This window comes from Phacochoerus africanus, chromosome 11, assembly GCF_016906955.1.
Source record: "Phacochoerus africanus isolate WHEZ1 chromosome 11, ROS_Pafr_v1, whole genome shotgun sequence".
NCBI lineage: Eukaryota > Metazoa > Chordata > Mammalia > Artiodactyla > Suidae > Phacochoerus > Phacochoerus africanus.
The window spans coordinates 88116977-88141880 of record NC_062554.1 but is presented as its reverse complement, the minus strand read 5'-3'; the positions used below and the strand labels follow the sequence as shown (position 1 = coordinate 88141880).

General features: G+C 36.6%; 1 protein-coding gene across 2 annotated transcripts in view; it reads left to right on the top strand.

Moving 5' to 3' along the window:
* The first annotated feature begins 2116 nt into the window (after positions 1 to 2116).
* Positions 2117 to 24904, top strand: part of TMEM196 (transmembrane protein 196) — a 56552-nt gene continuing 33764 nt past the window's right edge. For both annotated transcript variants that reach the window (XM_047753439.1, XM_047753438.1), the window contains exon 1: positions 2117 to 3044. In XM_047753439.1, coding sequence (XP_047609395.1) covers positions 2880 to 3044 — 165 coding nt within the window. In that variant the 5' untranslated portion in view covers positions 2117 to 2879. The remainder of the gene's footprint in view (positions 3045 to 24904) is intronic.

Below are 24904 nucleotides of genomic sequence, written 5' to 3'. Positions count from 1 at the left end.
CCATGGTTAAGAGTAAAATTCAGCAGTCCTACATTAACCTGGGGGTGGAGATATTTTCATCATTTAAAAGGAGCTGCAAATTACACTTTGTCCCCTAGACAAAGTAATGTAAGATTCTTTTGAAAGTTTTAACAACACTGATTTTCATGTTTTTAAATACAAAACTAATTTTTTTTGTGGGGATGATTGTTTTATTTTATTCCTATAAATGCTTCTCTTTTAGCATGACTCATTGACTGTCATTTATAAGTGAGGATAGATTTAATTTTTATATATACATTTGATTTTCACAAACTGAAAATTGATAATATTTGGGCATATGATTCAGCTTTTGAGTATTTAAAAAAAGCATGTTTCTAACCATTACATTCAAAGGTGAAAGTTCAATCATAATACATGGTTTACTCATTTCTTTCTCACTGTGAAATTTATTCATTGTTAAGAATACCTCTGTGTTCTCTAAAAATTAATTTCCCTTCCTATATATACTCTTTTATATGGGTGTGTCAACTAATCTATTTTAACAATTACTATAGCTTTCTCTTTTCAATGGGGAAGAATTTTTTTAAAAAAGACAAACAAAAAGTTAGGCAACATAGATACTTCATTATTGCTACACATAAATTGGATCATTTAAATGACTTTTGCAAGGTTTAAATAAAATAAAACACTCTTCATTAAAGCCAAAAACTATTTGAAGGATTCTGATGATTGGCTGTTTCATGGACTGAGTTTTCAAAAAGTGGAAAGTAAATTCACTAATTACTGAAAATAAATATTTAAGTTCTCCAAATAACACCATAAGTGAAGACTCTTTAAGACTTATTAAGACTCTAATAATTTATAGTTTTATTTGCCTTGATTTTTTATTTTTAAGGGAAGAAGTCTCAATTTTTTTTAATACGTAATATAAATAGATCATAAGAAAAGTGAATTATACTATATAATTGAATTTTAACTATGAAACAAGCCTTGAATCAAATTTAAGAAAACTGAAATTGACACTTAGGATAGAGATTGTATATCACTTAACTTTAGTTTCTCGTCACTCGGGTTCTTCTTAAAAAAGAGAAAATGTTTCTAATGGGAGATAACTGCACTGGTCTAGTCTGCATACATTCAGAGGTAAATGCTCTGCTCTTTCACAATGTGTCCTAACCCAATCCGCCTTTCTTCTGTTTTCCTTCACCTCCAAATTCCCCAGAAGCCAGTTTTTTTGGAAAGATGTCCCACCAACACCTTCACATACCCCTACTCCATGGATCTTCCTGATGGGGAGTGGGGGTATGTGAAGTTGTTGGGAACACCTTGGGATGTTTCATGAAGTAAAATCAGGGACATGAAAATGGGGTTCATACTGTGTGATTCCCAGACTTATAGAGTCCCATGTGCATCAGAATACAGTAAAAAATCACCTGAGCCATGGCTGGCCCTTGCCCTAATGATTCTGATAAGGGCAGACTGTCATAAACAGCTTTGCAATGAGCCAGATTTTTGTTTTAATAACAATGCCCTTTACAATGTATTACTTAAATGTACAGAGCTCCTAAATTTGAGTGAAAACACACCTCCCAGGTGTGTGGTCTGCTGACGCTAGGCAAAACATGTAGGTAAGCTGCTGGCTGAGGAGGAACCTTGGCTACTTCCCCATAGGAGGCAAGCCCCAGCCAGTTGTGTATTCCCCACCATCAGATACTGAAGGTGATAGGTCATGACAGTGGGGAGTGAACAGCTCCTTAAATCAGGCTTGAATGTAGCTCTTCTAGAGAGAGTTCTTCTGTGATGGTCCTTCGGAATCCTAGTGAATTTAAGAGTCTGTCCTTTCTCCATCCCCCCTGCCCTCTGTCTTTCTTTACCCACGGTACCCCCGCCCTACCCCCTTGTAGACGCAGAAGAAAGTTTTACCCAGGATGAGCCCCATGTTGATGTAGGCATCACCTCCCCTCCCATCTGGGCAGAAGCCCAGAAAGGAGCAAAGGGTGGGGGGGGGGGAATGTGAAGGTAGGATCGCTTAGATCTCTGTTTTAAGGATTCTGAGGTCGGGCCAATCAAGGGCCAGCCAAGAGTATTGGTTCTGGACACAAGCAGATCAAGCTTTTACCTCCTCCGTCAACCTCTTAATACTCAATGAGGTCACTGCAATGAGAAAGAATCAGATCAAGAGAGAGGGGGAGGAAGAGGACGACGACGAGGGAGAAGAAACCCAGACGGAAAAAGGCCATCAGACAAGGTCGCTTTTTTTGGCGACACAGCATTTGCGAGGAGCGTGGTGCTGAATATCATCCGCCCGCTCAGCGTGGGACCAACGGACTCGTAGAAGCACTTTGCGTTACCACGAAAACAAAGGAAAGAAGACGAGGGAGAAGAGGGGAGAGAAGCTGTGAGCAGTTCCGCTTTGGATCTCAGGGAAGCCAAGCTCATATACTTGGCAAGGAAAGGAAGGGGAGCCTGAAAGGTCTGGGAAGCTAAGGAGGGAGCGGCGTTTCCCTGCGGAGACTTGGAACGCGGCAGAACTCTGGACAGCGCCTCCGAGCCGGGCTCCGAGCTCCGATGGCTCCTCCAGGTTTCCGGCTCCTTATTTGAAAGCCGTTCTACCGGTGTAATTTCCTCTCCTGGATTCCAAACACCGAACCGGGAAAATCCTTCTACGAATCCTGTCTGAACGTGCCAGGGGGTGGAGTGACTCTTTGCCTCTAGCCGGGTCAGGGAAGAGGATCTCGGTTCTGGAAATCCAGTCCTTGTGGATAATGCTTCACTGGTGAAGAAAGAAAAGTTTTGGGGTCTGGTAGGGGGCAAAAGGGGTAAGGAGGATAGTGGAAGAAAGAAGGTGGATGGTTGGTTTCCCTCTCTGATCTGAAAGGAATGATGACCGAGGAAGGATGTGCACCAGCGGCCAGATTATTGGGAGCCTCTTGGTGCTCTCTGTGCTGGAGATAGGGCTGGGGGTGTCCAGCGTGGCCGTGGGGGCGGTCAGCTTCAGCCTGGCCCTCCGAGAGCACAAACCGCAGCTTGGAGACTCGTCCCCGGTATGGAGCGGGGTGTGTGTACGTTGAGCCATTTCACTCTCTTTACCTGTTTACGGTGATGGTCAGTGTGCGAGTGTTAGTCACTCCCTCCCTGAGGAAGAAAATTATAAATCTCCTCTGGCTTGCATGTAGGTTCATGTTGGCAGGCTATGCCTCTTTACGTTGTCTTTTACTTATTAGTATTTGGTGGTTTTTTTTTTTTTTACGTTGTCTTAATACCGAATTAAATGGCTTTGTTTAAGTTGGGGGTCGGGGGGATTTCCACTGGCTGAAATCTGCAAAAGGCTGCCCAGTGGTGCTGATTAGGAGGCTGACACCTGTCAAGGACAGGCTCGCTTAGCCTCGTTTAACAAGGATAGTCAAAATGAAAATGTTACATCATTTTCTCATGCCCGTTAAACGCAAGAATAGAGTTATGCATTTATTTCTGGGTAATAGTGACTAAGGTACACTAAAGGCAACACCAATATGATAAGAGAAATGTGTTGTGTGAAAGGAGCATTTTATCCCAGAAAACACTGCTCTTAATTTTCCCTTGATAGCACCTTAAAACTCTTTTGTAAGTTCTAGTGAATAAGTTAACAAATAGTATGATGTGTAACAACATTCGAACTGAAGAATAACTCAGCTTAAAGAGTAACTAATGCTCAAAGAAAATGTCATAATATTCTCTAGGTCAAAGGGCAGATCTAGGGAGCTTCTTGTTTATTTACTTTGGGTAAATCTCCAGGAAAGCTTTAGAGACCCATTCCTTCCACCAAGGATCAATAAAATACTACTAGCACTAATCCTAGTGTGAGCCTAATTATGAAAATCAGCTTTTCTTCTTTAAGTCATATAGCTGCTCTATCCATATTCTTCTGGGTCTCTAGCTTGATTCCACTTTGTAAGATAATTTAATAGGATGTTGTCTGTCCATGATAATCAGTGAGTGTAATTAACAATCCTGGCTTAGTTATTTGTGCTTTAGGTAACTGAAAAGAAAATTATTACTTATTAATTCAAGAATAATTCTGAAGTAATTTACTTTTGAGAGAAGTTCTAGCATTCTTAAAACTGGCATAATGGTGCTTTAGAAAATTAGTTTTAATATTTTAACTTTTCAAAGTGAGCTAATGTTTTTCAAATTGTAGAAGTTTCAGAAGAAAATTGGTATTCAATTCTAACAGTGAATTCTTCTAAGAATCCTTGTTCTGGATGCAATAATAATTTACCACCAACTTCCAAATAATTACCTTTTTCTTTATTATGTAATTTTATCAATGTGTATTTTCAATGTAAATATGAAAGACTAAAAATCGAGTATTAAATCTAATTATTTTACATCATATGTAGAAGTGGTTAATTTCAGAGCTGTAGTTAGTAGTATTATTTAAGCAGAAATAGTTAGACTTTAAAACTTCTATAGATAGTTGTCAAAATGAAATGTAATGTCAACATTTGAAGGCAAGAAAATGTAATCTTTTGCTGCCTTATGAGAAAGAACCCTCAAATACTCTTCAAATCACTTCCCCTCTGAAATTCAAGAAATTGAGTAACTAAGATTATCTCTAAATAGTATTAAAGGATCCAGTTTATCTTCAAGAATAAAAAAGTGGTGACATTTGCTTGGCATCATGTAAGAAAAATAATTAATTGATATTTTCCCTCCTTTTCCAGACTATTTATTATTATATAGATGAGTCTACATATGTGCATGTATAGAAAATGAAAATTTTGCAGCAGTTCAGTGAAAACCAAATAAAATAGTAAAATATACAGTCATATTATAAAGAATTGTTTCCATTTTTAACATTTTGGTTCTTTAGAGTAAACAAAATTCTCCCAGGATTCTCAAATAATAATTTCAAATTCTATTGTCTGATTCAGTAAAACAACGCAAAACAAAACATGTAATTGACTGAATGGATTTGAAACTAGAGTGTCCAAAGAGTTGGTCACTTTCATAAACTGAACTTTAAAAATCAAATTTATGAAAAAATAATCACTCAAATTTGATCATTGTTTATGAAATTATAACCTTGCTAAATTTATTTTTAAATATTTTTTCAGAGGTCATTTGTAACACAGTCTGAATTATCTAAATTCTGGCAATGATAAATTCATATAACCAATATTTATAGAGGGCTTACCATATGCAAGGCATTTTGCTATTTAACACAAAGACTACTAAGATGAGTCAGAGTGCCTAGCAGAGGAAACAAGATGAGTACATCGCAAACTTTATTGGTGGTGAGAAATTAGTTTGACTTTAGGGAGTTACAGGGGTAGATAAAAAAGAGAAAGGAAATATCAGTGGGAGAACTATTATTTTTCTCTTGCTCTTTATAGTTTATTGGAACTTGGAATTAATGTATCACAGTATGAAATCTGGAGTCTGCCTGGGTGCATATCCCACATCACCCCTTACTGTCTAGATCACTAGCCAAAGTTTTCTGACTCCATAAAATAGGATCGTTAGAAGGCACAAATGAAATACTGCTCCTAGTAAAATGCATAGTATGTAGTAAGCACTAATAAATGCTAACAACTAGTACTGGGTTCACAGACTAGTAGTGAAGGGCATGAGAAAGAGAGAGACTTTCAGGCAGCAAGGATGAAGACAAAAAACTGGGACAGGATGGGTTGTGTTTTAGGAAGAATAGACTCTTCTATTTTTCTGGGATTTAGGTGGGTGAAGTAGAGATAAGAATGGAAAAAATGGTTGGGATCAGACCATGGGAGCATATGTGCCAGTCTAAAGTGATAAATTTACTTTCTCATGGTTTTAATAATAATACCAATTCTGAATACCCAAGAAGACTCCAGAGAGATGAAGCAGAAAACTATATTGAAAACTACTCATCTCTTTTGTATTTTATTAATTATTTTATAAACACTAGATGGGATTTTATATTAACCTGTCAGGTCATAGTCTACAATCAGAGTGTGTTTTGATTAGTGTCATGAAGTTTTGTTCAATACATAAGTATCATTAATACAAGATTTTTTAAATTGAACTTTAGAAACCAATGAAAATTAAAACTTTACTATGAAGGGATTACTTCTTATATATAGCCCTTGACACCATAAATTTTTTATCTAGGTCAAAGGCACTAAAAATTCAGGAAATTATGTTGATTATTTGGACTTAAATTATTATTGGCTATTTTGAATTATTACTGCTCTTTAAATAACAAAAATTATTAGACAAAATTTTTAAGTGGCTTAAAAACAAAACAGTTCCAAGAAAAAGGGATTAAAAGTCACAAAGTGGATACTTACACAGGCTATTTCCAGTCATTATTTCATAATCAGACAAAGGGTCTTCCTGTAATCAGTCAAAAAGATATGCATAATTTGAAGGAAAAATTATTTAACTATAATTTCATAGCAAAAGAAAGTTATAAATGCCTTATAGGTTTTGGGCTTCTTCTTGATTTTTTTGGTATAGTTCTTATAGATACCTCAATAAAAGCATGAAAGAAGATATTACTACTAGATAACAATGAATGAACCATTGAATAAACTGCTTTGAAATAGACATAGGCATGCAAAATAAATCGATGTGTGAGATATATTGACGGAGTTAAATAGACAGGGCTATGTTTCTAAGCACCTGTGGGATATCATTTTTCTCCAGTGCATCATCTATAATGGAAATTGGATTGTATTTAGTGGTACATAGATTCAAGAGCCTTTCGTTTTGTTGCTCTAAGTTGGCGCTTGAAAATCTAAAGATTCAGATGGTGGCTTCCAGAAAAACATCTGATACTGAGTTGTATTTGACACATACCATGCTAAATTCCATCCATCTCTATCTGATAGTCATTCCTTAAATTAAATGTATTAAAAAAAAAATTTCCTTAGGCTCCTGTACCACCCCACATGTAAATATAGTCTTTTGAAATATTCAAAATTTTTCTTATCAAAATCATATAAAGTTTGAGTAATTTTTATTGCTTATTTTTCTGGCGCATACATGATTTGTGGACTATAACTTTTTCTGCTTAATAAATCTGATACTTTAGGTGAGTGAAATTTATAGCCTAATCAAGGCACATACTTAGTATGTGGACTCCTGAGTTACCATGGCAATGATTCGGCCAATTGTTAGATTGTGTTGAAATTCACCTACTATGCATTCTGATCCATAGCAACACAAATGAAATGTTGTATATAAATGTTAGTTGCTCCAAAAGTAATTTCTAATATTTAAATCTTTTCTGTTACTTTAAGGATAAACAAAGCAATAAAATGAAAGAAATCCTTCAAATTGTTACCTCAGATGTACAAAATTTAAAACTAGTGCATCTCTGGCCAGATAATACATCATTTTTATCCAAAGTCAAAATATGTAACAAAAAGACTCATACGTTATCATGAGATGAAACACCGCTCCATCCTCAGAAAAAAAACTTACAAATCTATATTTACATCTGTATCTTAAAATTAATTATGCCAATAATGTATAAATAATTCTTGTTCAAAGGGTTAAAAAAGGAATCAAGGAGTTCTCGCTGCGGCACAGTGGGTTAAGAATCTGAGTACAGCAGCCTAGGTCGCTATGGAAGTGTGGTTTCAATTCTTGGCCCAACACAGTGGGCCAAAGGATCCAGCATTGCTGCAGCTGTGGCATAGGTCACAGTTGTGGCTCAGATTCAATCCTGGCCTGGGAACTTCCATATGCCATAGGTGTGGCCATAAAAAATTTTTTAAAAACATCAAACCTGAAGCTCTCTTTCCTACCACCTCATCAAAATTAGCTACCATTATAAATTTAGTGTGTAATCTCACAGATATTTCTGCATGCATAAATAGTATTCTTTGAACATGTAAACTAATTTTGATCAACTTTCTGGGAGTAATAAAGCTCCTTCATGGACTCTCTAGAGCTCAAGTAAATAATAGCTTCCTTATCTTGATTCACACTCTTACTCTCAAGTGCTACTTTTTACTTCCTGGACTCAAGGCAATTAAATAACTGGCAGCTAGCTAACTTAGACAAGCTAAGCTGTTGGGAAACATAGTTGTTATTCAAGAAATCATATTCTGTGTCAAGAGAGGCAAAAAAAATGCCAATTTCTGGTGTGGATAGATGATGGTGTGATGGAAGAAAAAAGATGAGTTTGGCCATTATCTGATGATATTTTTTGTTTGTTTTAGTCTTTATTTCACCAAGTATCAGTGGCAGATGTTGAAATTTCTACCCAAGACCCATGGCACATTCTGCTTCAGGATTTTGGCCCTTATTCAAGGATATAACTGGTCTTGAACAATTTGCCATGGAACTCTTAAGGAATAAGTGATAATAATGGTTTAATCACCTATTTGTTGATAATTTGCTTTATATAAAAATAATCTAGATAAAGTTAAATTCCTTCATTGGATATTTTTGCCTAACATGTTTAATTTGGCTCTCTGTTTTGATTAATTCTTAGCCAAATCATCCAATATGTGCTTCAACTATAGCTAAGAAATTAACTTTTCTGTATATTCACTTAGTCCTCAGATAATACTTAATTTAATTAGTGGATGGGGGGCATAACTCAGCCATCCAAACTGAAATGCTTGTCTTTAAAATTATACACACTTGGAGTTCCCGTCACTGCTCAGTGGTAAAGAACACAACTACTATCCATGAGGACACAGGTTCAATCCCTGGCCTCACTCAGTGGGTTGAGGATCTAGCATTGCCGTGAGCTGTGGTGTAGGTCACAGATGAAGCTCAGATCTGGCTTTGCTGTGGCTGTGGCATAGACTGGTAGTTGTAGCTCCAATTCTACCCCTAGCCTGAGAACTTCCATATTCCACAGATGTGGCCCTAAAAAGACCAAAAATAAATAAAAAAACACTGTACACACTCACCAAAAGGGGAAAACTCCAACAATTTTCTGTTCAAATGATATTGGGTCATTCACTTAGTAAACAAGATTTTATCTAACTACCCGCCATACACACACGCACACACACATGTATATCAATATATAATTCTATTCATTAAAATGACATTTCCTTACCTAAATAACTAGGTCCAGAGTTGTTCAAGATATTTAATTTTATTATCCTAATAATTAAGTCAAATTACAAGATGGTTACTCTGCAGATGGGTGTTTGTTTCAACGTTCTGTGACATGTTAAAATACATAGACAATGGCAGGATAATTAGATGATAGTTTATTAAGACTCTCACTGAGCATCTTTCTAGGAGAAAAAGAGGGAAAGTAAAGAACTTATGACTACTTTCCTTTGTAATGTATAAAGCTATGCAGTCCTCATGAATGCAGATCTAATCTATATATACTTTATTCATGTTAAATGGCAAATTGGATTCATACATCTCAATATAAGTGTGGCTCTGGATAATTTATGTTTCTTCACTAAGTCAAGGAGAGGAATAGCAGTACCTATCTCATGGGTTGCTGTGAAGTTGCTGTTAAGCTAAGACAATGCTTATAAAGCCGTCAGTATCAAGCCTGTAACAGGGTGAGTGCTCAGTGAGCCTTAGCTGCTCCTTTCTTCTCATCTCCTTTTCTGTTCCATGATGACCTGGGACCTATAGCCCACTAGTGGTACTAGTGGCATATTTGTTCTCAACATTTCTCCAACATCCTTAATCAACTCTAGTTTGACTCATTTTTTTTAAATTTTCATGTATGGTATGTATCTATTCAGATTTTTATGTAATCCAGGTATATACATTAACAACTATCAAAATGTACCAAAATAACTACATTAGAGAGGTCATATAAATATTCAGCTTAAAACTGAATGGGGAAACAGCTGTTACTGCTGTAAGACACCCCCTGTCTTTCTTTTGGATGTGGAGAGGGTGGCAGAATTCTATGATAAAAATATTTGATAATCAGATAAATTAGACAACTAAGTTAAGCAAGTCAAACCGGGAGATATGGTAACTACTATTTATGCCATGAAACAAAGTCCTCAAAAAACATACAAAACTATATAAAAATGAGAGTACAAATGAATTCTTCTAACATAGATACTCAATATCTTAAAATTTGTATGGTTTTGCTTGAACTACCCAAGCAGTTTTTGAAGCAATGTTAAATTGCATGTTGCACTATTAATAGATTTATCAATGAGATGTCTGGATTTCAACAATGACTTTCATAATGTTACTTAGTACCCATGATTTTTAACACTGGTATTATGACTCAGGAAGCTATTGAAAGTTCTATTAGTTCATGATCTATTATTACATATTGGGAAGGATAAGGCAAAAAAATATATTAGTGGTTAGTATATCACCATGGAGGACAGGATGCCTTAATCTATTTATCCCACAGAAATAATGCATGATTTAGTAATATTTCACTCTAGTCCATATGCTTTCATATACATTTTATTTCTATTAACAACTTCGTGAACAATGTAGTGTTTTATAAAATTTATGCAGGAAAAAGAACTTATCTAGGGTTCACCATTATTTAATCAGCTGAGTTAATATTTAAAGCCAGAGCAAACTGGCTCTGGCTTTAAACTCTGTACTTTTTCTATTCCTTGTAGGGAACATTGGGCATTTTCAGGAAAAAGTCTAGCACCCTGTTTAAGGGGGAAGTTCACAATGTTGTAACCCTCTATCAAGTGTCTCTTATTTCCACAATTGGCTGTCTTTCAGAAACTACCAGGCAGGTTAAAGGAACTGACCTCAATATTTGCTCCCACGTCTAAATCTATGAGTCAGGCACGATGGCATAAAAGTCTGGTCCAGATCACTGTTTGATTCTATTTTCCAGAAAAGCCTGGTATAGTCAATTGGTCAATAGCACAATCCCCATGTTCTCAGCAGAGTGTGAGATACAAGATTAAATTGTTCCTACCCTTAAAGCCTAAGCTTTCACCTTGAAAAATAAAGCTAATTTAAATAATCATTTAATAGTATGCAGACAAATCAGGAAGACACAAGATAATATATTTGTTTAATACATTCAAAATGAGAGGTATTAGTGAAGGATCAAGGATATTCTTCCTCATGGGACTTCCCCTTGTGGCTCAGTGGGTTGATCCATGGCCTTGCTCAGTGGGTTAAGGATCCAGCCTTGCCATGAGCTGTGGTGTAGGATGCAGACATGGCTTGGATCCTGCATTGCTGTAGCTGTGGCTGGGCTGGCAGCTACAGCTCTGACTGGACCCCTATCCTGGGAAGCTCCATATGCCTTGTGTGCAGCCCTAAAAAGACCATTTCCTCATGGAGGGAGAACTTTATCCAGGCCTTGGAGATAGGATAGATTTCCAGTGGGCAGAGGAAAGAAATTGATTGTACTAAGCAAATTCATTAACATGTTTACACATGTCATGGAAGGGACAATAAAATGGAGCTTGTGGAAGATTGAGGAGACTGAACTTATTAGAGCAAAAATATATTCACGCAAAAGCTGGTAGGTGAATATCAACCTCATCTGAATAGGATGAGATCCGCTTCAAAACAATGGGAAGACTATTCTTTTGATTCCTAACTAAGCCTGGTGAGCTCTTCTTTGTAAAACTTGATGATCAGGAGGCCAAAGCAGTTGGGACAGGCATTGCTACTCAATTCCAAAGCAAAACATCAACCCTGGGTTCCAAGATGTGAATTCAGGATCACAAGAAAGACTTGAGGGAAATCCTGAGATTGAGGAAGTGAAAATTTATCACTACAAATCTAACTCCAACTTCAAATGGCTTTCCTATTCCTGATGGTGGATTTATAAGATCCTAAGTTTCTTTCATTCAATTATTATTACAGTTGCCTGACATATAAGAATTAGAGTTCGTTTATGTAATTGGAGGTATTGGCATGACACAAAGACATGAAAGTAGGTTTTGGAAGTATTAAGACTTGGGTTCAAATTCTAGCTCTAGCATTTTCTAGTTGTTTAAGTTTGACTGAATTAAAATATCTCACAGATCAGTCAGCTAACTCAGCTGTGAAATAGCAGTCCTACTACCTAGCTCAAGGAGTTTTCTAAAAATTAAATGTAGTACTTATATAAAGGACTTGATAAATGTTAGATATTCAGTAATTTGGCTGACCCACAACAATGACTGCATGCTTTTGCCATAGTTCTGGAAAATCCATTTTATATATGTGCTATTATAATATTATAAACAGTTTATTTTTATACATTTCTGAAGGGGATTTTATTGTATACTGTTGATTAAGTTGACCTTGGACTCCAGACTTGGTAACATTTAGGTCATATGTCTTCTCTTAGAAAATATGTACTTGTCATAACCAATTTTGGGCATTAATAGTGGTGATTTAGTGTGCTTGTCCCAGGGTCCCAGGAACATTCTACTGAGTATTGGAGTAAAGAGGTATCATTTTTGTTTGTTCTGCTAAATACAGATATGCTCTTGATTTTCTCATTATTTTTGCCAGGGTTGTTGGCATTTTTAGTTCATTCTCTTCTTGTTTTCTGTCAGTTAATTTCCTACATGGAATACTCTGGGGCATTAAAATAATAATGATAATGATGATGACATAAATAATAACAGCAGTGGCAGCTTAAGTTTATAATATACTACATTGCCTAAGAATTCCACCTCATTTCATTATATCACTTATCAGATGAGTTTCTTCACTTAAGGGATGAGAACCTAAAGGATTCAGGATTTAGTGGTGTAAGATCAGAAAGTGAAACTGGTTACAGAAGTAGAATAGAAACCTAAATCACCTGAAGAAAGAATATACATGGGTGCTTTTTTGTGCATGCATATTCCCATACAAGTGCTTATACACATGTGTGGTGGAGAGGGAAAAGAAGCAGTTCTTAGGAAGAAGTCGATAATTGTCACATACGCAATATAAGCTGCGTTTAAACTACTAGCTCCCTGTGTAAGGGGGAAGTTCACAATGTTGTAACCTTCTACCAACAGTCTCTTATTTCCATAATTGGCTGGCTTTCAGAAACTACCAGGCATGTTAGAGGACCATTCATTTGTGATGCTGACAATTCTTGGGAAGAGCATAACTTCTACTCTTTAGTCCCTGGAGTCTCTGGATATTTTCAACACTGAGAGGACAGGCTGCAAATCGTACACTCCAAAGCTGACATGCACCCAAGGAAGTATCTTTTATCTTCTTTCCTCTTCATCAAATCCACTTCTACATTTTAAACTCTGTTACAGCTTCCACATGTATCAAGTTGTGAGCTTGATATTCAAATGTTGCCCGGGAGTTCCAACTGTGGTTCAGTGGGTTAAGAACCCATCTAGTACCCTTGAAGATGTGGGTTCAATCCTTGGCCTCACTAAGTGGGTTAAAGATCCTGTGTTACCACAAGCTAATGCATAGGTTACAGATGCAGCTTAGGCCTGCAGCTGCAGCTGATTTGACCCCAAGCGCAGGAACTTCCTCATGCTGCAGGTGCAGCTGTTAAAAAAAAAAAAAAAAGAAATAAAAATGAATATTGCCCAGATATATTATAGCATCTAAGTTAATTTTATTTATATATGACATGAAGGACTATTAAATATAAAAAAAGAAGCAAAAATCATGCAAATTGGGGTGTAAAACTAAGTTATATAAAAATGCTTATTAAATTAGTATTATGGGAAGTTCTCTCTTGGCGCAGCCACTTAAGGATGTGGCTTTGTCACTGAAGCAGCTCAGGTAGCTGCTGTTGCCCAGGTCCGATTTCTGGTCTAGGAACTTCCACATGCTGTGGGTGTGGCCAAAAATATTATCATAAAATATATAATAAGAGCTCCTGTATAATGTATATAAAAATTTTAAGCTACTTTAATAAGTAGAATATTATTGAGAACATTATATCTTGATGTTCAATATTAATTGCATCTTCCTTTACTTCCCATCAGAACTAATCATTTCTTGTTTGAATTTTAAAATTTATTTATGTATTGTATTTGGCTAAAATGACAAAAATTTGGACTCAAGAGATAACTTTGTTTATTTTGTTCCTGCTAGGTCTATGTAAGTTTTTTTTGTTTTGTTTTTAATTACTAAGATAAATAATGACTATACCTAAGATTTACTTGGACAATTGACACTTAAATACATTGAAAATCTAAAATTCCTCTGGCTAAAAATTCACAAGGTTAGTTAAAAATTTCCTTGCTACTTTTGGAGCAGAAATAGCTCTAACATCAAAAGACCGTATTTACTTAGCATACTCAAAATATTCAACAGATTATTTTTTAAAAAGAAAACCTATCGGAAAGCAAAATTGTAAGAGAACACAATGCATAATGCATTAAGTACAAGAAAGATTGTGTTACATGAACACTGAGTGGAGATGTGAAAGAATGAATGGCATTCTGAGAATTAAGGCTAATTGCTTTTTGAAGAAAGAAAGAAAGAATCCAACACTGAAAGATTTGGGTCCCAGGCCAGTGGGAAGTTTCTGAGATTTTTGGACTTGGCTTCTTTAGGAAGTGTTGGGCTTGCCAGTCAGCTACATGCTGTTTGATGCTTTCTTCGGAAATTGATTCTCGTGTATTGTTAGTCTCATTCAGTTACTTTACAATCTCTGCAATGGTCTCTTTGACTGTTTGCTATACATCTCCAGTTACCACTGTGGGGTTTTTCTTTCCATTTCTCCCTTGAATGCTTTTGTTTTAATTTCTTTATTTGCTATAGTTGCTTCTTATCCCATGCTGTCTAATAAACCACCGAGATGACCTGGTGATAACAGATGTGCTTACTTATCACATCAATATATCTCTCGTACATTTTATCCTCTTGGTATTTTATTTTCCTGTGAAAGTGATTATATTTATGAAGGGTTATACAACTCTACTGATAAAAATGTACATTTACCCTTTTCCAGTTGAAATTTTTTTTTGTTTTTTTGTTTTTTTGGGGTTTTTTTAGCTATTTCTTGGGCCTCTCCCGTGGCATATGGAGGTTCCCAGGCTAGGGGTCTAATCGGAGCTGTAGCCACTGGCCTACGCCAGGGCCACAGCAATGCAGGATCTGAGCCGCATCTGCAACCTACACCACAGCTCACGGCAACGCCGGATCTTTAACCCACTGAGCAAGGCCAGGGACCGAACCTGCAACCTCATGGTTCCTAGTCAGATTCGTTAACCACTGCGCCACGACGGGAACTCCCTCCAGCTGCATTTTTAAATTTTTTTAAATTTCAAATTTTCATGGAAAAAAGAAACATAGCATATGGATCAATGTATATGAAATGCCTTACTTCTTTTCAGTCTTCTGTTTAGGGATGGAAAATAAGAAATTAGTTCTAGCTTAAGGGAAAAAAAGAACACTGCATAATTAGGGTTTTCCATGGACAAAAAAAGAAAGAAATATAAATAGGAAAGTGGAAAAGTGACATATTTTAAAAATGAACGCTTTGCTAAAAATGCAGAATTGGAAGAGTGGAAAGCAGAGGCCATTGGGGAGATCTATACATCTAATAAAGACAGAGAAACCCTAGGAAACTGTGTTGTCAGATAGAATGATCAGGGCCTAGGATGCCCAGGGGTTAGGCTTATGAAAATGTCGAGGTCAATGGCAAAAGCATTTGATGGGCCTGAGCTATGTGGTCTACACTGGATTGGGATGAGTCAAGGAGAGGAATGATAGCTTGGTGTGGAGGAAGAGCTATGGAAACTTGGGAGGAGTGAGTTTCTGTTCCCATTCTCATGAGCCAGATGCTTATTCTCCTCAATCCTCTTTCCTTTAACGTTTAGTTAACTATTGATTGCACAGCTATGACAGCCTATGCTCTGAGTTTGGTTTTGAGGATTTAGCAGGGAATAAAATTATTACAATCCCTGCTCTTCTGAAATTTAATTTTAAAAAGAATATAGATGATGAAACAATAGTGCACAAATACAAATTAAAGGTTGTACCTATTAAATAGGAAAAAATAGACTTATGAAGACTGTAACAGTTATCAATAATGGGAGAATCAGAAAATGCATCTCTAAGAAAGCAATATTTTCTGAAGGATGATGAGGTGTTATACAGATGAAGAGGGAAAAGGACATTGTTCCAGCTAGGGGGGATAGCATGTTTAAGCCTCAGAGAGAAAAATTTAACATGTTTGAGGAACTGACAGAAGGCCAGGATGACTTGGACATGTCCAGTGAGCAGGAGGAGATAGTAGGCACTGGGTGAGGTGAAGAGGCACACAGAGGGGGAATAAATCACCGAAGGCTTTATACACATGCTACAGTGTTTTTATTTTCTTGTAACTGTAATAGGAGCCACTAAAAGATTTTAAGTGGGAAAGTGACAATATTATATCTACGTTCAAAGAGGCTCATTGGGGGCTGCAGTTCAAAAACATTTTGGAGTCAGACACATTCTTAACTTGTCACAAGTTAAGTCACAAGTCTAGTTAGGAGGCTACTGGCTTGTATGATACAGTGCTTAAATGGATGAGAATTAGGGAATAAAATAAAAATAGAAGCAGAACAGATATTTGAGATACAGAGTTGACAAGACTTTGTGTTTGATTAGATGCCATTGTAAAGTACTAAAATTGAGTCCCAGATTTGGGGACTGAGCAACTGATAGGATCCTATTTACCCTTTTGAGACTAGAGAATTAGAAAAGGAAAAATTTTGTGTGTGTGTGTGTGTGTGTGTGTGTGTGTGTGTGTGTGTGTGTGAGTGATGAGGAGGGTAATTTTGTAGGGAGGGAAGAAATCAAGAATTTATTTGTGATCTGTTAATTTAGAGGCGCCTGTGAGATAGTAAAATGGAGAGATTCTGTGGGCTATTAGAGTTTATTGCTGGAAATCTATGAAAGAGAGTGGACTGTAAAAACATTAAATATGTTTAAAGGTATATAAAGCCATGTGACATATTGAAACCATCAAAAACAACACCTTTACTTCCTATAATATTCAGAAGCTGGATATTCAGAATTTACTAAAATATTCAGAAGTAGAGCAAAGAGCCTGAGAAGTTGTGACTGGAAAAATATGGTAAAGACTAGGAGAGTGTAGTATCAGAGAAGCCCAAATGAGACATGTTTCTTATAAAATGAGGACTGAAACATGGGATGTTTACTTACCTTAGCAAGAGCAGAATGAAGTAAAACAGTAGATATTTAAGCCACTCTGAAATCTGAGAAAGAATGGGAAGTAAAAAGATGGAAATAGTAAGTATAGAAGCTTGGCAGTAAAGGGAAGATGGAGTAGAGATATTGAACAAAAAAGATTTGAGTCGAAGGCTTTCATTTTAAGGCAGATTTTGGAATATACTTTGGCATGCTGATGTGAGCAGAATGGAGCAGAATGAGGGTATAGCGAGGCAAGAGAAGTTTTTGAGGAGGTGAAGGGAGATTGAATTTAGGGCTGAAGGGGAGATTGTTTGTAGATAAGTTTTATCTTTTTTTCTTGTAAAAAAAGCAAGATGTTTGTGAGTGAAGATGCAGAGTTTTTCATACCTAATGGTGAGGGAGAGGATTTTCTGATGACTTCTATGTTTTCTATCTCGTTTAAGATCTGTCAATAGTTAAGTGTACAGAAGAGACAAAGGTCTGGTTTGATGCGGAGAACGTGATGAAAATGTCTTCTCTCCCTCTTGATTGACAATTATAATTAAGCTACCCAGGATAGAGCCATAGAAATAATTTATTCCAAATTCATCATTTTATAGATGAGTAAACTGAAACCCAGAGAATTAGCACTGACAGATAACTATTAGAAGCAAAGAGTCCAAGTCATCTAATTCTTAGTCTAACAAAGCACTGTTTCCACAGATGCCTCAAAATATTAGATAACCCTGAAAGATGTATTCGACAAAAAGGATAATGCAGTTATCTGGCTACTGCCTCAAACTGAACAGGAGTAATCTCGTATTATCGGCACTGTCAAATAATCACTATCACTCCATCACTCCATGATAGATGGAGATATAATAATTATTTTAACAGACTTCAGGCTTCCTCCCAGCTGGGAGTTTCAAGGAAAGACAATTGCGATGTGTTCCCTCTGGTACAAAGCAACTGGGAAATCGAAGCTAATTTTTAGAATTTAGCTAATATTTCCAAACCCACAAAAGCTAGTGATCAATTTAGGTAAGTAAGCAGATTGCCTCCAAGATGTCTTTAAAAACAAATTCCAAAGCCCACTTAGCAAGCTTTACACACTTGAAGAGATTGGACAGGAAATGTCAAAGTTCTGTAGTTCTGCATATGTTCTGTCAGAGGGTTTTCTTTTTAATTCAAACATCTGGAAGTCAAAATAAGTCAGATTTAGTACACAGATTGCCTAAAGGGCCTAGGAACGAATATGTGTGTATATATGCGTATTATGCCTTTATCCAACACTGTTGTAAGAATTGTCAAAATATTTTATAATGTTAATTTCCTTTTAAAAGGCCCACATTAAAAAAAAAAAGGGACTTTTCCATAAATGTATCCTTGGCCATGAATATAACAAAATATACTTAATGGTGATAGGGTGAGCTGAGTTTTCTAGTGTGACATTAAGAAATTAAATTCTCATTAGCAATTTCTACCACATTTATACCCTAATTTCTTATAGTTGAAGGAAAGGATTTTTTTAAAAGGAACAGTTCTTTTGGAGAAAGAAGTGTAATTTTTTTTAAGAACTATAATTCTTTTTCTTTTTTTTCTGTTATAGCTGGTTTACAGTGTTCTGTCAATTTTCTACTGTACAGCAAGGTGACCCAATCACACATACATGCATACATTCTTCTTTTTCACATTATCATGCTCCATCATAAGTGGCTACACATAGTTCCCAGTGCTACATAGCAGGATCTCATTGCTTACCTTTGGAATGGAAGAGGTGTAATTATAACTCATGATTTTTTCCAATGTCTTTTTAGCTCTAGCCAAGGAGTATTATGGAACATCTTTGGTGCTGAGACCTTCAGAATAGGCTCTTAAAGGGATACCTGAGGAGTTAATGAAATATCGAATTGAAAGTACCTGCTGTGTAAAAAGATGCAAGCTTGGCACCATTATGCAGTGGGTTACCAGGAGACTTGGGCCAGCAAAGGGCAAGTTATCTGTAGAGCTGTCACATAACAGAAATTACTAATTTAGGAAATCATTGTATCTTTTGGGTGATATTTAGGGAGGGGGATGACCTGTTTTTCTTTAACTTGTGGTCAAATCTAGGTATTCTCTAGATTTGCACAAATGAGTAGTCACTAGCCAGCTGTGGCTACTGAGCACTTTAAATGTGGCTAGTCTAAGCTAAGATATGCTATTAGTATCAAATACACACCAGATTTCAAGAATTGGGTATGAGAAAAAACATAAACATCTCAAGTTTTTTAATGTTGATTTCATGGAGAAATGATAATAGCGTGAATATACAATTAATGTAAGAGAGTACTAAAATTTTCCTTCTTTTCTTTTTTTTTTTTTTCTTTTTTGTCTTCTAGGGCCACATCCATGGCATATGGAGATTCCCAGGCTAGGGGTCTAATCGGAGCTGTAGCCCCCGGCCTACACCAGAGCCACAGCAACGTGGAATCCGAGTCACGTCTTCAACCTACACCACAGCTCACAGCAACGCTGGAACCTTAACCCAATGAGTGAGGCCAGGGATCGAACCTGCAACCTCATGGTTCCTAGTTGCATTTGTTAACCACTGAGCCATAACGGGAACTCCTCCCCTTCTTTTCTTTTTAATGTGACTACTAGAAAATGCAAAGTTATATATTGACTTGCATTTATGGTTTACATTAGATTTCTATTAGATAGCCCTTGTCTAGATACATTTCTCTTATCAAATCACGTTATTGTCTGGGCAAGACAGTCTTCATGCTTAGTGTTTACCTAAGACATGAACTATGGGTGGGAAAGCCTGTAAGACAACCAAGTTATTAGTGAACTGGGAAGGTTGAATTGGCCTAGTTGGTGAGTAGAAACAGCAGAAACAGCTAAGTATGTACAGCACAGCATTTCCCAAAACAGATACTTAGTTACCTGCTCCCATGACACGTCTTTCAACCTCTATTTTTTTTTTAAAAAAAAATTATTAAAATCTAGTTGATTTACAATGTTCTTTCAATTTTTGCTATATAGCAAAGTGACCCAGTCACTTTTTAAATAATGAAATCAAATACTGTAACTTTTTTTTGTACAGGTATTTCAAATATTTGGCAAGTACCGAAAAGTGTTTTGGGAGAGGAGAGGCTTTTTCCCAATTCTTTAACTAACCTGAAATTCATTCATTCATTTATCCATTCATCAACAAATATTCATCGAACTTTTTATCCATGAAGTCTGGTGTTAGTGCTAAAGTTTTAAAGATTAACATGTATAACACCTGACAAGAAAGAGGTCAAGAACTTCTAAAATAAAAGATATATGGTGAATAATTACCATAAAATATGATCAGTGCATCAGTGTTTTAATAGACATGAATATCATGGATTTTGTTAGAATCTGACTAGCAGTACATACAGAGGTTGAAAGGGGCTTCACAAATAATGGATCTTGATGCTTAAAAATAATTTTCCAAGGGAGTTCCCATTGTGACTCAGTGGAAATGAATCCGACTAGTATCAATGAGGATGTGGGTTTGATCCCTGGCCTTACTCAAGTGGTTAAGGATCAGGCGTTGCTGTGAGCTGTGGTGTAGGTTGCAGATGCTACTGGGATCCCGAGTTGCTGTGGCTATGGTTTAGGCCAGTGGCTGTAGCTCTGATTCGACTCCTAGCCAGGGAACTTCCGTATGCCTCAGATTTGTCCCTAAAAAAAGAATAAATACATAAATAAATAAATACATAAATAAGTAAATAAATAAATAAATAAATAAATTTCTAAGAGTTCCCTGGTAGTTCAGTGGATTTAAGATCTGGCATTGTCACTGTTGTGGCTCTGGTCACTGCTTTGGTGTGGATTTAGTCTTTGGCCTGGGAGCTTCTGTCTACCACAGACACAGCCAAAAAAAATTTTAAATAAACAATAAAAAATAAAAAATAATATTACAGGAGGTCCTGCTGTGGTGCAGTGGGTTAAGAATCTAACTGCAGCTGTTCTGGTCACCTGGAAGCATGGGTTCAATCCCTGGCCTTCTGCAGTGGGTTAAAGGATCCAGCATCACCACAGCTGCAGGTAGGCCACAGCTAAAAATCAATCCTTGGCCTGGGAACTTCCATATGCCGCCGGTGCAGCCATAAAATTAAAAAATGATGACAATTTTCCAAATACAAGGAGAAAATAAACATTTATGGCATCCGCCATATCCCATAGTTAAGGCTAAGCACTGTCACATGGTTTTTCTACTTTAATTCCATAAGTATATAAGTATTAATCTCCTCATTAAAGGAATAAAGAATATAATCTTATTATAAATGATATGTTCAATATCAGAGAGCTGTGATATAATATCATGGTAGATTCTGGAGAAATAGCTGATATATATGGCCAATACTAGAGAAATATCTGCTGAAATTGAATGGAGAAAAAAAATAAGGTCTCTTAGATGAGTGATCAGAAAGTGTCAGAGCAGGGAGGAGGAAATCAGAAATACCAATCAATCCAACCTCCTCCTTTGAAAGACCAGAGAATGCAGTTGACTTGCCTAATGTAGTTAAATGACAAAGGAAGACTGAAGAAGAGCCTAGGCCTTCTGTTCTGAAACACACAGCTTTTTTCTCAACAGCACATGGTCACAGCTTGTTAAGCCCTTGACTACAGAAAGCAGTTGTAGCAGAAGCTGCACTTTGGTAACAACACATATTAAATCCTGCTCATTTACTGTAAGCTTTCAGCTTGTTTGTACAAAATTCCTTTCTGTATTCTACTATTTAGAGTTGCAGTTATACTATTATTAGCAATTTTTCACATGACTTCCCCTGTTTTGAAAGTCTGAGGATTGTCCTCCATCTTTCCTTGCTCTCCTGAATATTTGTTCCTTTAATAGGATTGATCTTACTGAGACAGTTATGGTAATATAAAGCTTCAAGATATACCCATTACTTCAGAGCTGCCCAGTAAATCAGTGTGGCAAATAATTACTGGTCTTACTTTTAACGAAGTGCTTTGCTGCGAATGTGAAGATAGATATTTCTCTGGACTGGATTTAAGGGCTTTATCCCTGGTGGAAGAAATGTATGTAAACAATAACAGATATTGAACATTGAATTCCTCTAAGTGTTTTACACATATTATTTTATCTAATATTTATGGAAATTCTATGAAATGTCTTATGCCCAGGGGGAAACTGTGGCAAATTAAGTAAATTTCTCAAAGTCACACAGCTGAAAAATGATGGAGCCACAATTCAAATCCAGCTAATTAGATTCTACAGCAGTCATTTTTAATAACTAAACTATATTGCCTCCTACTAATCCAGCAATGGAGATAGGTGATTTCATGAAGGATGTGTGTTGGTGGCAATTCTGGGAAAAAATGAAGTAGGCATGGCTTGGTGGGAGGTGAGGAGAGAAAGGCATTCCAGTTGGTGGAGATATGATACATGAAGAGCTTGAGAATGGGAGAGAACATTGGTTTCAGAGCACAGAATGGGCAGAAAGAAGAGTCTCAAGAAGTAGTCTTGGGAGTTCACATGGTAGTTCAGCAATAACGAACCCAACTAGTATTGAACATGGGTTCAATCTCTCACCTTGCTTAGTGGGTTAAGGATCCAGCATTGCCGTGAGCTGTGATGTAGTTTGCAGACTACATTAGCGTGGCTATGGTGTAGGCTGGCAGCTGCAGCCCTGATTTGACTTCTAGCCCGGGAACTTCCATATGCCCCTGGTGCAGCTGCAAAAAAAAACAAACAAAAAAGTAGGCTTGACTTGTTACAGTCTAGACTACTATACTGTAAGATTTTAATTTATACTTTTAAAGAAATGCACAGGTACTAAAAATGTTCTAAGGCATTCCAGTGTGGCTCGGCAGTTTGCAGCAGTGTCATGGGTTTGATCCCTGGCCTAGACACTTCTGCATGCCGCAAGTGTGGCCATTAAAAAAAAAAAAAAAAGTTTTAAAGGTTTTGAGGATAGATGTAACAAAGAATCAATGTATTTTAGGAATAATCACCTAGGAAGCAGGGTGAAGAATTAGAGCCAAAGGGATTATGTATATCTTTCATATTAAAATTTAGAAACAACCTAATTTTAGAACATTTAGGTAGTATTTAAATCAGGAGTAGTATTTAGCCAATCAAAGAATAAACTATTTCAGGCTAAGGAAACAGCATATTCCAAATCCTTTCCTTGACTGGGAAGGAATTAGATGAATTCTAAGAAGAGAGAGATCAGCAAAGTCAGAGACTGTAGAAGAAGGCAGATCATCAAATACTTTATAAACTATGTGAAGATTTTGGATTTTTTTTCTTAAAGACAGTGGGGTAACATTAAAAAATGTAAAATGTGGGAGTAACTAATTCAGACAAGAGTGGATTTGATGAAGGCAAGGCTGGAAAGAACAATTTGAAAGCTTTTGCTGTAATACTGATGAGAGATGATAGTGGTTTGGAATGGAGTGGAAGCAATGGAAATAAACAGAAGCAGGTAAATTTTGTTCTGGAGGCATGAAGCAGAATACTGTGTGGTTCACTGACTGTGGTACATGCGGGTAGGAACAAGGTGTCAGCAAGCTGGCCTGGATGTCAGGAGGGAGAACTGAGTGCATGGCTCTGCTATTTCCAGAAGTAAGAAATATTGGAGGAGAAAAATATTTTCAGGGGGACGATGACATTCTTAGGAGAATGAGTTCACAAGATTTTCAGGGGAAGATGATTAGGTCATTCTGAGTGTGAAGTACTTTTGTGAGGCACCTCAGTGCCTGGTTCTTCTAGTTGATATCATTCTTAGTTTTCACATTGTGGTCCCCAGCAGTTAGTTCTCAGGTCATATCATCACCATACCTGGGCCAGGAGAAGAGATAGTCCGCTCCCGGTCTGATGAAACACAATTTATTCTCTTTCCTTCAATTGATCTTTCTTGGAATTTAAGGTCACATCTGAAACAATCACTGTGACAAGGGGATAGAACATCCTAACTTATTAAACCTGAATCACAGGCTGTGGGGGACAAGAAGCATAAGCCTGAGAGTGAGGGATGGATAGTTTTCTAGCAGAAAAATGAGGCATAATTGCCAGAAGCTGGATAAATAATCCTGAGGAGTAAAATAACAGCTTTGTACCACTAAACATAACTGATGCCTTAGAAGTGAATAAAAGACAGATAAAAACGTGTAGTTTGAAACTTGAGGAGAACATCATTGTAAAAAAGACAGTTGGAACTCTGTTTCTGAGTTCAGATAAAGGTCAGTACTCAATGTACAGATGTGAGAAGTTGTTGGCAGAGAAGTAATAGTTCTTCTATAAAGAACACAGAGTAAAGAAAGAACTGAAACTTCAGGAATAGCAATCTATCACTTGAGTAGGGAAAAGAATCCAACAATAGAGAGGTGATGGGAAGAAAAGCAGGAGAGCAATGAGTAGACTTGAGATTTCAGTGCCACAGGAGCCAGTGAGAAGACAAATTCAGAAAGAAAAGGAATGGTCAATAGGGTGTCCTTGATAATCTTTGAATGAACAGTTTTAATGAAGTGTGGGAGTTAAAACCATATGTATTACTTTATTCAACAAATAAGTACTGGGAACTTATTGATTGTGAAGGACCTTACTCTTTCATTCCAAACTTAGTAAATGTGTACCCTATAAATCAAGCACCATGCTAAGTATTATAAACCAGAATAAAAAATAGTCTCTTCCTTAGAGAGCTTAATGGCTTGAGTTATAGATAATAAACATATGAATAACTAGAATACAAGGGAAAATGTAATTAGGATCATAAAAAGAGGCACATAATGTACCATGGGAAGTCAGGGGGGAAAAAAAGATGGGATCACATCTGGTGTGATTTGAGATGGACTCTAGAGAGTAGATAAAAATAAGAAAATTTTTGTAAGCAGAGAAGTGAATATAGGCAATGATAACCTGAGAGCATAGAGGGAGTAAGTCCATTTG